This window comes from Bombina bombina, chromosome 1 (genome assembly GCF_027579735.1).
Source record: "Bombina bombina isolate aBomBom1 chromosome 1, aBomBom1.pri, whole genome shotgun sequence".
Lineage (NCBI taxonomy): Eukaryota > Metazoa > Chordata > Amphibia > Anura > Bombinatoridae > Bombina > Bombina bombina.
This window is the reverse complement of record NC_069499.1, coordinates 1284357530-1284375801: the sequence shown is the minus strand read 5'-3', so window position 1 is coordinate 1284375801 and position 18272 is coordinate 1284357530. Positions and strand designations below refer to the sequence as shown.

At 38.2% G+C, this 18272-nt stretch overlaps 1 protein-coding gene across 1 annotated transcript in view; it reads left to right on the top strand.

Moving 5' to 3' along the window:
- The window catches only part of CHST8 (carbohydrate sulfotransferase 8), a 73732-nt gene extending 55698 nt beyond the window's left edge, over positions 1-18034 (top strand). Inside the window, exon 3 of the mRNA XM_053719230.1 lies at positions 16585-18034. Within this exon, the coding sequence (XP_053575205.1) occupies positions 16585-17718 (1134 nt within the window). The 3' untranslated portion in view covers positions 17719-18034. The remainder of the gene's footprint in view (positions 1-16584) is intronic.
- Positions 18035-18272: the final 238 nt, after the last annotated feature.

Below are 18272 nucleotides of genomic sequence, written 5' to 3'. Positions count from 1 at the left end.
ACCATCATTTCTTTTTATTTATTTTTTAAGATTTGTATAATTTTTTTAGGTAAGTTTCAGGTGCCTCCTAATGCAGAAGAAGGTGACCTCTCAGGTGTGCAAATCAACAAGAAAACCCAAAAGTTTATTTCTCTTGTTAAGTGTATCCAGTCCACGGATCATCCATTACTTGTGGGATATTCTCCTTCCCAACAGGAAGTTGCAAGAGGATCACCCACAGCAGAGCTGCTATATAGCTCCTCCCCTAACTGTCATATCCAGTCATTCTCTTGCAAGCCTCAACCAAGATGGAGGTCGTAAGAGGAGTGTGGTGTTTTATACTTAGTTTATTCTTCAATCAAAAGTTTGTTATTTTTAAATGGTGCCGGAGTGTACTGTTTATCTCAGGCAGTATTTAGAAGAAGAATCTGCCTGCGTTTTCTATGATCTTAGCAGAAGTAACTAAGATCCATGGCTGTTCTCACATATTCTGAGGAGTGAGGTAACTTCAGAGAGGGAATGGCGTGCAGGTTTTCCTGCAATAAGGTATGTGCAGTTAATATTTTTCTAGGGATGGAATTTGCTAGAAAATGCTGCTGATACCGAAGTAATGTAAGTAAAGCCTTAAATGCAGTGATAGCGACTGGTATCAGGCTTATTAATAGAGATACATACTCTTATAAAAATGTAATATAAAACATTTGCTGGCATGTTTAATCGTTTTTATATGTATTTGGTGATAAAACTTATTGGGAGAAACAGTTTCCTTAGGCTTTCCACTGTTGCAATATGAGTGGGAAGGGCCTATTTTAGTGCTTTTCTGTGCAGCTAAAAATACTGACAGTGACATCCAGCTTCTTCCTGCATGTTCCAGGACTTCTCTGGAGGGCTCAAAAGGCTTCAAAGTCGTTTTTGAGGGAGGTAAAAATCCACAGTAGAGCTGTGGCAGTTGTTGTGACTGTTTGAAAAAAAACAACAACAAAAAAAAACGTTTTTGTCTTTTATTATTCAGTTTTGGGTATTAAGGGGTTAATCATCCATTTGCAAGTGGGTGCAATGCTCTGCTAACTTGTTACATACACTGTAAAAATTTCATTAGTGTAACTGCCTTTTTTCACTGTTATTTCAAATTTTGACAAAATTTGTGTTTCTTAAAGGTGCAGTAACGTTTTTTATATTGCTTGTAAACTTGTTTAAAGTGTTTTCCAAGCTTGCTAGTCTCATTGCTAGTCTGTTTAAACATGTCTGACATAGAGGAAACTACTTGTTCATTATGTTTGAAAGCCATGGTGGAGCCCCATAGGAGAATGTGTACTAAATGTATTGATTTCACCTTAAACGGTAAAGATCAGTCTTTAACTATAAAAGAAATATCACCAGAAGATTCTGACGAGGGGGAAGTTATGCCGACTAACTCTCCCCACGTGTCAGACCCTTCGCCTCCCGCTCAGGGGATGCACGCTAATATGGCGCCAATTACATCAGGGACGCCCATAGCGATTACCTTGCAGGACATGGCTGCAATCATGAATAATACCCTGTCAGAGGTATTATCCAGGTTGCCTGAATTAAGAGGCAAGCGCGATTGCTCTGGGGTTAGGAGAAATACAGAGCGCGCAGATGCTGTAAGGGCGATGTCTGATACTGCGTCACAATATGCAGATCATGAGGACGGAGAGCTTCAGTCTGTGGGTGACATCTCTGATTCGGGGAAACCTGATTCAGAGATTTCTTATTTTAAATTTAAGCTTGAGAACCTCCGTGACTATGCGGTACCTTGGTCTTCGCTTCACACTTGTTCAAAATTTTACAAATTTGATACTTTCGCTTCTTCGGAGGCTGTGTTTGGGAGAAAGGTTCTTCAGGCAGTGGTTCCTTCCGCTTAATCCTGCCTTGTCCCTCCCATCATCCGTGTACTTTAGCTTTGGTATTGGTATCCCACAATTAATGGATGATCCGTGGACTGGATACACTTAACAAGAGAAAACATAATTTATGCTTACCTGATAAATTTATTTCTCTTGTGGTGTATCCAGTGGCCCGCCCTGTCCTTTTAAGGCAGGTCTAAATTTTAATTAAACTACAGTCACCACTGCACCCTATGGTTTCTCCTTTCTCTGTTTGTTTTCGGTCGAATGACTGGATATGACAGTTAGGGGAGGAGCTATATAGCAGCTCTGCTGTGGGTGATCCTCTTGCAACTTCCTGTTGGGAAGGAGAATATCCCACAAGTAATGGATGATCCGTGGACTGGATACACCACAAGAGAAATAAATTTATCAGGTAAGCATAAATTATGTTTTCATGATTTGGATAGAACATTAAATTTCAAACAACTTTTTAATTTCCTATTATAAAATTTGCTTCATTCTCTTGTTATCCATTGCTAAAGGAACAGCATTGCACTACTGGCAGCTAGCCGAACACATCTAGGTAGCCAATCACAAGAGATAAATGCATGAAGGCACCAATCAGCAGCTAGCTCCCACTAGTGTAGGATTTGTGCATATTTTTTTTCAACAAGAAAACAAACAATATATGACAAATAGAAGTATCTTAAAATGGCATGCTCTATCTGAATCATACAAGTTTAATTTTGACATTCCTATCCCTTTAACAAGCAGAAATCCGTCTCCGAAGAGAGATGAACGCTGCAAGCGGCCACCGCCTTCCACATTCGGAGGCATCTTAAACCTCTGAGGGCACATGCCTACTTTTTATTTATTTTTTGTGGTTAGACAAAACAGCTTATTACCACACAGTGATTACTTAAAACTGAAAATAAAAATTAGAAGCAAATCTCATGAATAGATAGATATATTTGTACTTGAAAAATTGCTGTTGTATGTTTATTAAATTTGGTTATAGTGAGATTTGCTTTTTTTTTTTTTGTTAAAATTCATCAGTTCGTTTGTCTTAAAAGGACATAGGAGTCAAAATGTCATGCTTCAAATAGATTGTATAATTTATAAAACAAATACATTTTGCTTATATGATTAATTTAACCTCTTTTTTATATCCTTTGTTGAAACTATCTCCTTTCTATGAGAAGTATATTGAGGTAGGCTCAGGAGCTTTGAGCACTATATGTATAACATTGTTACAAACTCTGTGGCAAACATTACTGTCATGTAATCCCCATGTCACATGTACAACACCGAGCATACCTCAGTAAGCTCTCATGGAAAAGAGCTACGTTTCAACAAAGATCACATAGAGAAAACATAACTTATGTAAGAACTTACCTGATAAATTCATTTCTTTCATATTAGCAAGAGTCCATGAGCTAGTGACGTATGGGATATACATTCCTACCAGGAGGGGCAAAGTTTCCCAAACCTCAAAATGCCTATAAATACACCCCTCACCACACCCACAAATCAGTTTAACGCATAGCCAAGAAGTGGGGTGATAAGACAAAAGTGCGAAAGCATAAAAAAATAAGGAATTGGAATAATTGTGCTTTATAAAAAAATCATAGCCACCACAAAAAGGGTGGGCCTCATGGACTCTTGCTAATATGAAAGAAATGAATTTATCAGGTAAGTTCTTACATAAATTATGTTTTCTTTCATGTAATTAGCAAGAGTCCATGAGCTAGTGACGTATGGGATAATGACTACCCAAGATGTGGATCTTCCACGCAAGAGTCACTAGAGAGGGAGGGATAAAATAAAGACAGCCAATTCCGCTGAAAATAATCCACACCCAAAATAAAGTTTAAATCTTATAATGAAAAAAACTGAAAATATAAGCAGAAGAATCAAACTGAAACAGCTGCCTGAAGTACTTTTCTACCAAAAACTGCTTCAGAAGAAGAAAACACATCAAAGTGGTAGAATTTAGTAAAAGTATGCAAAGAAGACCAAGTTGATGCTTTGCAAATCTGATCAACCGAAGCTTCATTCCTAAATGCCCAGGAAGTAGAAACTGACCTAGTAGAATGAGCTGTAATCCTTTGAGGCGGGGACTTACCCGACTCTACATAAGCATGATGAATTAAAGATTTCAACCAAGATGCCAAAGAAATGGCAGAGGCCTTCTGACCTTTCCTAGAACCGGAAAAGATAACAAATAGACTAGAAGTCTTTCGGAAATTCTTAGTAGCTTCAACATAATATTTCAAAGCTCTAACTACATCCAAAGAATGCAATGATCTCTCCTTAGAATTCTTAGGATTAGGACACAATGAAGGAACCACAATTTCTCTACTAATGTTGTTAGAATTCACAACCTTCGGTAAAAATTTAAAAGAAGTTCGCAACACCGCCTTATCCTGATGAAAAATCAGAAAAGGAGACTCACAAGAAAGAGCAGATAATTCAGAAACTCTTCTAGCAGAAGAGATGGCCAAAAGAAACAAAACTTTCCAAGAAAGTAATTTAATGTCCAGTGAATGCATAGGTTCAAATGGAGGAGCTTGAAGAGCCCCCAAAACCAAATTCAAACTTCAAGGAGGAGAAATTGACTTAATAACAGGTTTTATACGTACCAAAGCTTGTACAAAACAATGTATATCAGGAAGATTAGCAATCTTTCTGTGAAAAAGAACAGAAAGAGCAGAGATTTGTCCTTTCAAGGAACTTGCAGACAAACCTTTATCCAAACCATCCTGAAGAAACTGTAAAATTCTCGGAATTCTAAAAGAATGCCAGGAAAAATGATGAGAAAGACACCAAGAAATGTAAGTCTTCCAGACTCGATAATATATCTTCCTAGATACAGATTTACGAGCCTGTAACATAGTATTAATCACAGAGTCAGAGAAACCTCTTTGACTAAGAATCAAGCATTCAATCTCCATACCTTCAAATTTAAGGATTTGAGATCCTGATGGAAAAAAGGACCTTGTGACAGAAGGTCTGGTCTTAACGGAAGAGTCCACGGTTGGCAAGAGGCCATCCGGACAAGATCCGCATACCAAAACCTGTGAGGCCATGCTGGTGCCACCAGCAGAACAAACAAGCATTCCTTCAGAATCTTGGAGATTACTCTTGGAAGAAGAACTAGAGGCGGAAAGATATAGGCAGGATGATACTTCCAAGGAAGTGACAATGAATCCACTGCTTCCGCCTGAGGATCCCTGGATCTGGACAGATACCTGGGAAGTTTCTTGTTTAGATGAGAAGCCATCAGATCTATTTCTGGAAGTCCCCACATTTGAACAATCTGAAGAAATACCTCTGGGTGAAGAGACCATTTGCCCGGATGTAACGTTTGGCGACTGAGATAATCCGCGTCCCAATTGTCTATACCTGGGATATGAACCGCAGAAATTAGACAGGAGCTGGATTCCGCCCATACCAGTATTTGAGATACTTCTTTCATAGCCAGAGGACTGTGAGTCCCTCCTTGATGACTGATATATGCCACAGTTGTGACATTGTCTGTCTGAAAACAAATGAATGATTCTCTCTTTAGAAGAGGCCATGACTGAAGAGCTCTGAAAATTGCACGGAGTTCCAAAATATTGATTGGTAATCTCACCTCCTGAGATTCCCAAACCCCTTGTGCTGTCAGAGACCCCCAAACAGCTCCCAACCTGTCAGACTTGCATCTGTTGAAATCACAATCCAGGTCGGAAAAACAAAAGAAGCCCCCTGAACTAAACGGTGGTGATCTGTCCACCACGTCAGAGAGTGTCGTACAATCGGTTTTAAAGATATCAATTGAGATATCTTTGTGTAATCCCTGCACCACTGGTTCAGCATACAGAGCTGAAGAGGTCGCATGTGAAAACGAGCAAAGGGGATCGCGTCCGATGCAGCAGTCATAAGACCTAGAATTTCCATGCAATAAGGCTACCGAAGGGAATGATTGAGACTGAAGGTTTCAACAAGCTGAAATCAATTTTAGACGTCTCTTGTCCGTTAGTGACAGAGTCATGGACACTGAATCTATCTGGAAACCTAAAAAGGTTACCCTTGTCTGAGGAATCAATGAACTTTTCGGTAAATTGATCCTCCAACCATGATCTCGAATAAACAATACAAGTCGATTCGTATGAGATTCTGCTAAATGTGAAGACTGAGCAAGTACCAAGATATCGTCCAAATAAGGAAATACCACAATACCCTGTTCTCTGATTACAGACAGAAGGGCACCGAGAACCTTTGTAAAAATCCTTGGAGCTGTTGCTAGGCCAAATGGCAGAGCCACAAACTGGTAATGCTTGTCCAGGAAAGAGAATCTTAGAAACTGAAAGTGATCTGGATGAATCGGAATATGCAGATATGCATCCTGTAAATCTATTGTGGACATATAATGCCCTTGCTGAACAAAAGGCAGGATAGTCCTTATAGTTACCATTTTGAATGTTGGTATCCTTACATAACGATTCAATATTTTTAAATCCAGAACTGGTCTGAAAGAATTCTCCTTCTTTGGTACAATGAAGAGATTTGAATAAAACCCCAGTCCCTGTTCCAGAACTGGAACTGGCATAATTACTCCAGCCAACTCTAGATCTGAAACACATTTCAGAAATGCTTGAGCCTTCGCCGGATTTACTGGGACACGGGAAAGAAAAAATCTTTTTGCAGGAGGCCTTATCTTGAAGCCAATTCTGTACCCTTCTGAAACAATGTTCTGAATCCAAAGATTGTGAATTGAATTGATCCAAATTTCTTTGAAAAATCGTAATCTGCCCCCTACCAGCTGGGCTGGAATGAGGGCCGCACCTTCATGTGGACTTTGGAGCTGGCTTTGGTTTTCTAAAAGGCTTGGATTTATTCCAGACTGGAGATGGTTTCCAAACTGATACCGCTCCTGTGGGTGAAGGATCAGGCTTTTGTTCCTTATTGTGACGAAAGGAACAAAAACGATTATTAGACCTAAATTTACCTTTAGATTTTTTATCCTGTGGTAAAAAAGTTCCTTTCCCTTCAGTAACAGTTGAGATAATAGAATCCAACTGTGAACCAAATAATTTATTACCCTGGAAAGAAAGGGAAAGCAAAGTTGACTTAGAAGACATATCAGCATTCCAAGTTTTAAGCCATAAAGCTATTCTAGCTAAAATGGCTAGAGACATATACCTGAAATCAACCCTAATGATATCAAAGATGGCATCAGAAATAAAGTTATTAGCATGTTGAAGAAGATTAACAATGCTATGAGAATTATGATCTGTTACTTGTTGCGCTAAAGCTTCTAACCAAATAGTTGAAGCTGCAGCAACATCCGCTAAAGATATAGCAGGTCTAAGAAGATTACCTGAACATAAGTAAGCTTTTCTTAGAAAGGATTCAATTTTCCTATCTAAAGGATCCTTAAAGGAAGTACTATCTGCCGTAGGAATAGTAGTACGTTTAGCAAGAGTAGAGATAGCCCCATCAACCTTAGGGATTTTGTCCCAAAACTCTAATCTGTCAGATGGCACAGGATATAATTGCTTAAAACGTTTAGAAGGAGTAAATGAATTACCCAAATTATTCCATTCCCTGGAGATTACTTCAGAAATAGCATCAGGGACAGGAAAAACTTCTGGAATAACTACAGGAGATTTAAAAACATTATTTAAATGTTTAGATTTAGTATCAAGAGGACCAGAATCCTCTATTTCTAATGCAATTAAGACTTCTTTAAGTAAAGAATGAATAAATTCCATTTTGAATAAATATGAAGATTTATCAGCATCAACCTCTGAAACAGAATCCTCTGAACCAGAGGAATCATTATCAGAATCAGAATGATGATGTTCATTTAAAAATTCATCTGAAAAATTAGAAGTTTTAAAAGACCTTTTACGTTTACTAGAAGGAGGAATAACAGACATAGCCTTCTTAATGGATTTAGAAACAAAATCTCTTATGTTAACAGGAACACTCTGAGTATTAGATGTTGATGGAACAACAACAGGTAATGTAACATTACTAAAGGAAATATTATCTGCATTAACAAGTTTGTCATGACATTCATTACAAACAGCTGGAGGAACAGATACCACAAGTTTACAGCAAATACACTTAACTTTGGTAGATCCAGAACTAGGCAGCGATTTTCCAGAAGTATCTTCTGACTCAGGATCAATCTGGGACATCTTGCAATATGTAATACAAAAAACAACATATAAAGCAAAATTGATCAAATTCCTTAAATGACAGTTTCAGGAATGGGAAAAAATGCCATTGAACAAACTTCTAGCAACCAGAAGCAATAAACAAAGAGACTTAAATAATGTGGAGACAATAGTGACGCCCATATTTTTTAGCGCCAAAAAAGACGCCCACATTATTTGGCGCCTAAATGCTTTTGGCGCCAAAAATGACGCCACATCCGGAACGCCGACACTTTTGGCTCAAAAAACCGTCAAAATTGACGCAACTTCCGGCGACACGTATGACGCCGGAAACAAAGAAAAAATGTTTGCGCCAAAAAAGTCCGCGCCAAGAATGACGCAATAAAATGAAGCATTTTCAACCCCTGCGAGCCTAACAGCCCACAGGGAAAAAGTCAAATTTTATTAAGGTAAGAAATAAATTGATTTATTCATATGCATTATCCCAAATATGAAACTGACTGTCTGAAATAAGGAACGTTGAACATACTGAATCAAGGCAAATAAATGTTTGAACACATATATTTAGAACTTTATATAAAAGTGCCCAACCATAGCTTAGAGTGTCACAGAAAATAAGACTTACTTACCCCAGGACACTCATCTACATGTAGTAGAAAGCCAAACCAGTACTGAAAGGAAAATCAGTAGAGGTAATGGTATATATAAGAGTATATCGTCGATCTGAAAAGGGAGGTAAGAGATGAATCTCTACGACTGATAACAGAGAACCTATGAAATAGACCCCGTAGAAGGAAATCATTGAATTTAAATAGGCAATACTCTCCTCACATCCCTCTGACATTCACTGCACGCTGAGAGGAAAACCGGGCTCCAACCTGCTGCGGAGCGCATATCAACGTAGAATCTAGCACAAACTTACTACACCACCTCCATAGGAGGCAAAGTTTGTAAAACTGATTTGTGGGTGTGGTGAGGGGTGTATTTATAGGCATTTTGAGGTTTGGGAAACTTTGCACCTCCTGGTAGGAATGTATATCCCATACGTCACTAGCTCATGGACTCTTGCTAATTACATGAAAGAAAGGGATACATTTGATAACAGAAGTCAACTACAACATTTTTTTAAACTTGTATAAGTGTTTGAAAAATGAAGTTTAGCTTCCATGACACTTAAAGGGACATTATACACTCAATTTTTCTTTGCATAAATGTTTTGTAGATGATCCATTTATATAGCCCATGCAGGGTTTTTTTTTTTTAGTCTTGCTTATTTTTAAATAACATTGCTCTGATTTTCAGACTCCTAACCAAGCCCCAAAGTTTAAGGAGAATACAGAGGTATACCCAGGGGCGTAACTAGAAACCACAGGGCCCAGGTGCAAGAATCTAAGAAGGGCCCCCCCAACCCCGCCCCCCCCACCAAAAAAATGTGAATTTGATACATATTTTTTTTTCAATATAATAATAATGTCAAAATTAAACTTTCATGTTTTAGATAGAGCATGCAATTTTAAACAAATTTCTAGTTTACATCTATTATCTATTTTGATTTGTTCTCTTGGTATCCTTTATTGAAAAGGCTCAGAAGCAGCAGCAGTGCACTGCTGGAACCTATGTTCTGATTCGTGGCTGTGTATATTATCCACAAATTTGTTTTGGCTCCGTGAATCCTAAGGGTTGCCCTTCCAGCTAGCTACCTTTATTGTTGCTTCTGAGCCTATCTAGGTATATCCTTTAAAAAATTATACTAGGAGAACAAAGAGAGCTCTATCTGAATCATAAAAGTTTTATTTTGACTTTACTGTCCCTTTAATACTTACATAACTGATATGTTTCTATAAAAAAACAAAAAAACAAAACAATCTTCTGCACACAGTCATCAACTAAAAATTCACAGAGCTTACTGCAGAGGTCTGATATTATTAGGATCCCATATTGAGTCAAAAAAAATAGCAAGATAATGAATTCACAGTCAAGGCAATATCTCACCTTGCACCAATGTAGGGAGGTTTCAGAGGAATAAGTAAGTTTCAGAATCATTACCAGAGCCAAATATTACAGAATGCTCCCCATATACCAAAATTAAATGAAAATGAATGCATTACAGAAAGCAACTTACATGTGAGTAGTTGCAAACTCATACCCATTTGAGAAATCTAGTGCAGTAAGACATCTGACACAATATTAGTTGAAGATTTAGATCAATCTTTTAGTAGAAAGGTAAAAAACATGATTCTTTTATAAAAATAAAAAATAGAGCATACAGTCTTGAAAAAGTGTAAAGTGTACTCTTATGTTCCAGCTATATGAGATGTTGATTAGAATGTGTTTTATCCTTGTGCCACTGTCTTGAAGAAGTATAAGCATCAGCTTAGCTTGCTGCTCTGTGCTTCTTACTGGCTGTGTGTGCTCTGGGAAGCACTAGGCAGATTTTCAATCAGGAGCTCAGCTACAGAGAGGGAAAAGCAAAGATTCAGCAGAGGAAAAGAAAACTGACTGAAAGGATTTCTCACTCCGTTTTTTTTCTTCTGCTGAATCTCTCTGCTGTTCTCTCACCACTGCTTTTCCCTCTAGCTGAGCTCCGTGATTGAAAATCTACCTAGTGCTTCCCAGACCACACACAGCCCCAGTTAGTAGCACAGAGCTACTTGTAAAGAGAATAGAATTGTGAGCCTGCTGCAGACAAGAGAGAGGATAGTAAGTCACGCTTAGTGTGCTGTGAGAATCAGGGGGCGGGGCACAACTTCAGGCAGGCTAGCAATAAGTTGATAGAAAAACTGTGCTGCTCCGGACAGTGTGTGCATACAATTGACAGTCACACTGTGCACACGTATTACAGCATGAACATCTCTGTGTGGGCCTTCCAATGCTGCTCCTGCCCAGCTGTCAATCCCAATTCCCAGGCACAGTCTCAGAGACAAGTGTTTAGGAGCAACGCCCAATGTAAAAAGTAACTTTGTTAGCGTGAGTGAAAACTAGGAATTTATATCACAAGGACACTGAATTCAAATACCTGGAGTACTGATTCTACCTTAATATATGCAATTTGCAACGGTCTGACTTCAATGCTGCTGCTGCCCCACTGTCAATCACAATCCCCAATAGAAGACAATCACAGGAGCGGCGGTCTGACTATGACTGTGATATACTGATAGTCACTAATTGAACTGCCGCCCCTGTGAAGTGCGGCCTGGGACCCAGTTGGTTCACTGTCTTCCACAGCTGTCCCCAGATCAGCCCTGTGCGACTGCCTGGGGACAATGAACAACTAACGGCTGATAGTGGTTAGGGTTCTAGGCTAGCCAGGATGCAATGCACTTACTGACTTACCTTTTCCTTCCACTTCATAGTCCCTGAGCTGAGAAAACTGCGTTACTGGTTGCATACATTCACGCAGGACAGATCCTGCCTCCTTTCCCGCTCAGCAGCGCGTTGCCATGGTAACCCACGGCAACGCTCTAATGTAAAACTGCTAGTGAGCACTGCGCAATGTTACGCAACCCCTGCACCGCTGAAAACAAACAAAGTTTGCTAGAAAAAAAAGTTAGTTTGAAAAAAAAAAAGTTGTTAAAAAATAAATAAATGTTATGCCCAAGCTGGGGCCCCCCTGAGGGTTGGACCTGCCGGGCCCGGTCGCAGTTGCGACTTCTGCACCAGTGATAGTTACGCCCCTGGGTATACCTACTCCAGCTTGCTCTTGTTTGTTTAAAGAGTCTTTTAATATGAAGAGGAAGGGGAGGGGGGAGTGTCTGATATTTCCCACTTAAGGTGGGTGTTCTTGCTACCTTTTAAACAAAGCTAAACTGGGAGCTTTTAAGTACGTTTTTGAATGGTTTTATACTGGATTTTTATATCAGTATCTGTGCATATTATTCTTTATAGTAGTGCCTATACATACAGTTATATGAAAATTGGTGTATGTTGTCCCTTTAATAGCCATAGTCTGTAATATTAGATGTTGTCCTCTACCTATGGACTTCTAAAGAATCACTGAAAAGTGAGAATTCTTTCTAAATATAAAACAAATTCCTTTTAAATACAAAAATAAATAAATAAATCATGTTACTGTCATAGAACCATAGGGAAAATTACAAATGTTAAATCTTAGCAGAGAGCTTGTAAGTGAGTGCTGAGTGCTTTCTCTGTGTGTTGTATTAATTAGTCTGGGGTTAACTGCCTGTGACTCTGGGGACAGCACAGCTACCTGTGAGTGCCCGTGAGCAGCCGGGGCTGAGCATGTTGCAGGGTCATGGGATGTGTACCTGGTCCGGTATGAGAGTACAGTCCCCTTCCGTGTTTTGTATATGTCTAGGGTGATTACATAAGCCTGTGCACCCTTCCCTTTTCCCAGTTTGTTTGGATTTGAGAGCTTGCATTGTGTGGCTGTTTTAGGGTCCCAGGTATTGGAAAGGACCTTGATGTGGTACCTGGGCTTGTCCCATTTGGCCAAATGCGGTAACTAACCTTTCCATTTTTGCTTTTAAATCTTAGCGGAGAGCTTGTGATTGAGTGCTGGACTTTCTCTGTGTGTTGTATTAAAGTGATTGTCAATTTTCGTTATTTTGAACACATATTCCTGTAGGCAATCCTGATTTTAACCTAACCGCCACTATACATTTATTAAAAAATTAGTAATATGTAGTTTTATTTTTTAGTTGAAATATCGACTATTCACAGTACCTGCTCCTCCCACAGTTTACTTCCTTAGTTTTAGACATATCACGTATACAGCGTTCCCACCCGCTGTTTACGTCTCTTCAATGCGTGCTCCCGTTTTCACTTCCCATTGCGCATGCGTGAAATGCTGTTTCCGCTGTCAATCAACCATAGTATTCATTGAATCAATACATTCAATGAATACTATCGTTGTGAAGAGAAGGAAACGATCTGCTAACCCAGCACCTAATACGCCAAATAAAAATACAATACACATCGATTGTGTTTATTGAAACGGAACTTATTATTTTCATTATGTTTTGCCTGCTAACTAATATTTTTCCTAAAATGTAAACAGACATTGTTCATATGGTTATTAAAAATTGGTGACAAGAATAATAATTAAAATTTATTCTTTGAATTCAAACAGTATTGATTTTCAAAATAAGCTGTAATTAGAGAATACAGTAATTCAGAAATGACAGGGCTCCATAAAGTAAAACAACTGCGCATGCGCGAAATGTGCATGAGCGTTAAAGGAAATCGTTGGTGAACATGATAACGCAGGCGCAGAAAGGAGTAGTGATGTCAGCGTAAGCGGGTGGGTCCCCCTGTGGTTAGAGCCTTGATTGGTAATTAAGACGTCAATCAGACTGACACTAAGTAGACGCGCGTACCGGGTGGAGGATCAAAATAACGGAAGCCAACGAACAAAATAAAAAAACAAGGTATATAACAAAAACATTGTAAATCGATGAATAAAACTGGTATTTATTTTTAATAGACGTTAAGGGTAACGTTAGTGAGGATGCACACTTTACATTCACTTTAATGTGTTTTGTAATTTTCCCTATGGTTCTTGCACCCAGACCTGTCTGGGGTTAACTGCCTGTGACTCTGGGGACAGCACAGCTTCCTGTGAGTGCCCGTGAGCACCCAGGGCTGAGCATGTTGCAGGGTCATAGGATATGTACCCGGTCCGGTATGAGAGTGCAGTCCCCTTCCGTGTTTTGTATAATTATAAAATACCATTGCATTCCTCTGATAACAATGTGAATAAACAGTTCTGCCTTTGCAGAAATTAGTGTATTTTCAACTGGTCAGAAGGTGATCACTGGCAGTTTGCTGTGCTGTGTTAGTTTATTTGGCAGTGGAGCAGTTAATCCGATCTGATGGGCCATTAAATGTTCAGCTTCCTAAATCTCGGGCACTTAGGACTTTCTGTGAGTAAATGACTTGAGACACATCACATGCGGCCAGCCTGTGTGCTGCAAGTTAAAAGCCTGATCTTGTTAAGATGACATTAGGGGTCACCAGATAGCTCAGCAAAGCAATGGGGAAAAGATTTCAAATGATTACAGCAACCTTTCATGTTGGACATATCTATTTTCCATTTATGGCCAATCATACCCTCTTTGAAATATTGTTTTAGTATCATGGTACATTAGCTAATGGGAGGGTTTAAGTTACTGCTGTGAAATACATAGAAAAGAAAATGCATATACAAATTCTTACATTGATATACATGGCATACAATTGTGTTTTTGCCATTCTTTAAGCTTTCAAACAAATCTGAAAAAGCAGAACAATTCCTGGTTTCAGCAGTCTAAAGGGACAATGTACTCAAGCAAACAGCTGATGAGTCAATTGTATTCAAAGCAGCTGCATGAATGCCCTTTCAAATGGTTTGGGCTGTCTTTAAACCCATTTGGAGCACATAGGGGGAGAATGTTTTACAGTACATTTCCCTTAAAACTCTTTGCTTCCCCCAATATGCTGCATACAAGTGTTAGAAAAAGGACTTCTTACCTAGAAGCTCTTATTATAAAAACACTTTTTTTTTTGTGGTTTACAATTGCCATGCTTAAACCAGGGTTTCCCCGTTTTTAAAGAGGGCTGTTAACATAATTGTGCCATCTATATAGCAACTCTTGTGCAGCAGCTTCAGTGCTGATCCTAGAGGTTACATGGTCACTAATCGATAGATAAGCTCCATGCACTGGTTTGATTGATGTGCACAGAGGGCGCCAACCTAAGAGGTTACATTTAAAATGTCCTGATTCATATAGATCAGGGGTCAGCAAACTTGGGCTCCCAGATGATTTGGAGCTGCATTTCCCATGATGCTGAGACACTCTTTAGGCTGCCTAAGCATCATGGGAAATGTAGTTTCAAAACATTTGGGGCCCAAGGTTGTTGACCCCTGAGATAGATCATGCAATTTTAAGAGCGTTTTCAATCTTTCTTCTATTATTAAATTGACTTTGTTTTCTTGGTATCCTTTTCTAAAAAACATAGGCTAAGGAGCATAACTTCTGGTAGCTAGCTGATAGTCTCTACACATATATTCCTATTGTTACTGGCTCACCAGATGTGTTCAGCTAGCTCCCAATAGTGGGTTGCTGCTCTGGAGCTGACTTTAACTATGTGTTTAATCCCTAACATAGTTAGACCATTTAATTATTAATGCTTGCATAAAACACACTAGAGCATTTTCTTTGCCCCTTATATTTTGATTTTTATGACCTTTTAATTTAAGACTATTAATATTTAATCAAATAAAACATCAAATAAGATACAAGTCCCCAGCCACATGCTCAGTGTGTGTTTACATTTCAATTGCAGAACAAATGCTTCCCTTGACAATATTTTTGTTCCCTAAAATTAATGAAACATGTCAAATTTTTACACCCTAATAAACTTTAAAAAGCCCTGAACCAATTTACTTCAAATTAACAGGGCTCATAGAAACATGGTCAAATTTGTGAAATCAATCAAACGTTCTAAGCATTTCTGTGTTTCTAATACATCATTAGAATGTTCAGTATTCGGCTGAATACTGAATTAATTGTTACTTAAAATTCTATTCAGTGTTTTGTTGTGGAACAAATAATGGAAAAACTGATTTGAAGCTGGTGTCAGTGCCACCCAGTTATATGGGTTTGTAGAGCTCTTAGATTCATAGAATTTGCCTCTTAATGTTGTCTGAGTCTGCCCAAACCCTGGGTCAGGGAGTCCTGGTTGTGGGTGCAGCTTAGTAACTAATCTCTGTAAACTAAGTCTACTTAGCTTACAGCAGCCCTGGCATATTTTGAAACACAAAGGTGCAGCAGTGGGCTGTGGGACCCCATTTGAGAAACACTGGTTTATGCAGCAATAATATAAATACCATCTGATCTGGCAAAAAATAGACTAGAATAGTTTTACAGTTTTTTATTTATATTCCATAAAATAACTGGTTGCATTATCTGGAATGTGTGCTGTCTGTGGCATATGCTGTTAGCAATATGTCTATGGACACCTCATGTACTGCACAACCAGAAACGTACAAATGACGGTCTAGCATACTGTGATGAAAAAACATCATCTTCAACTTAGTTACTGTAATTAATAAATATACCCAGTGGTGAGACAAATTTAAATGTGCTATCATGTTACCTGACACATTAAAGGGACACTCGAGTCGAAATAAAAATTGTATTATTCAGATAGAGCACACAATTTTAAACAACTTTCCAATTAACATTCATTATATAAATGTGCAGTCTTTTTATATGCACACTTTCTGAGACACCAGCACCTACTGAACATGTGCAAGATTTACAGAATAAATGTATATGCATTTTTGTTATTGGCTGATGGCTGTCACATGATGTAGTGGGAGGGAAAATATAATTACTTTAAAATGTGTTAATAGGAAATCCACTACTCATATGAAACTCAAACCAAGTGCTTTTGAATAGTCTTTTTATTATGCAGTTGCAGAACATGATATTCTACTAGATTTAGTGGTCAAAACATATAATGACAAATTAAATGCATTAAAAGTGCAAATGTTTATTGAAAACTACTTTGTGTATGTTGATTTGTTTCCATACCTTGTTTACAATGTATTCTCAGACACTTTTTGTTTTTTTTGTTCACAGGATTGTACATCTAACAACCAACATGGAAATTTAATCGATAATGCAGCAAAACAATTACTGGAGATCAACCAAATAGTTCCCTCATATCCTCCTTATAAATTTCCAGCTATTTTTCAGAGCGTGAACCGGAGACAGAAAAAGATTAGGTTTCTACAGAGAGAGGATAAACAATACACAGACAGAAAATTACTTAAGAAAAGGAGAAGGTTTCTACTCAAAGAATCACCAATTCTAATTACTATGAACAATTCTGTGGTTGATCTTAGAAGGCTGCAGTATGATGATAGGAATGACAACTGGAAGAAACTTTATGAGATACAAAGACAGAGGAAAAAGTTAATGCAAGACATCTGCTCAAAATATAAAAGTAATGGTAGGAGAATTATAACCCCTTATCATGTTTCACGAATTTTTGTAGAAGATAAACACAAAATTTTGTATTGTGAGGTACCAAAAGCTGGTTGCTCAAACTGGAAACGTGTTTTGATGGTCCTAAATGGATTAGCCGCTTCCACCAAGGAAATACAACACAATACTGTACACTATGGAAATTATTTGAAGCGTCTTGACAGCTTTGATCGAAATGGGATCTTTCATAGACTCAATACTTATACTAAGATGATATTTGTTCGGGAACCTTTTGAACGTCTTGTATCAGCTTTTCGGGATAAATTTGAGCATGCTAATAATTATTACCATCCAGTTTTTGGTAAAGCCATCATTTCTAGGTATCGCAGAAATGCCACAAAAGAAGCATTAAGGACAGGATCAGGAGTCCATTTTAAGGAGTTTATTCAATACCTTCTTGATGTCCATCGTCCGGTGGGCATGGACATCCATTGGGACCATGTAAGCCGACTTTGTAGCCCCTGTTTGATAGACTATGATTTTATTGGTAAATTTGAAAGTATGGAAGAAGATGCAAATTTTCTTCTACATCTTATTGGGGCACCAAAAAACTTGACATTTCCAAAATTTAAGGATAGGCATTCTAATGAGGAACGGACAACTAATAAAATTACTCAGCAATACTTTGCACAGCTGTCTCCTTCAGAAAGACAGCGCACCTATGACTTTTATTATATGGACTATCAGATGTTTAATTATTCAAAACCTTTTGAAGACTTGTACTAAGTGCATGAAATATTTTGTATAAAATATCCAGGTTTTTTATTGTTGGCATCCAATATCTTCAACCCACACAGAGACCTCTGCTCATTTTAAAACAAACTCCATTAAAAGTAATAAGCATATCACAATTGAAATGTTTAATTAGTTATTGAAGGCATTTGGTATACAGATGCATAGATTACTGGCCATGTGTCAAATGCTGCAAATTAGTAGATTGGATCAGCCACAGTACTGTGTAATTATTGCAAACTGAGAATAAGTAATGATAGGGAGTTACTTATTTCTGATTTTTACATAGTAGCTTAGAGTGCACAGTTATTAATTTGATAACCTTAGAACGGATATAAATATAGGGCCAGCATCACTAGCTGCACATTATCTACTTATCTCTAGATCATCAGCTGTAAAACATGATTCGCTTTGGCAACACTTACAACAAACTGCAACATAACACAGAAGCTATGCAGTTAGCTGTAATACCATTAATCTAATTAATCAAATCTTAGAGGGCATTGCACTGCTCCCTGTCTCTGCCCTTTTGGCTGCAGGGCCTTAAA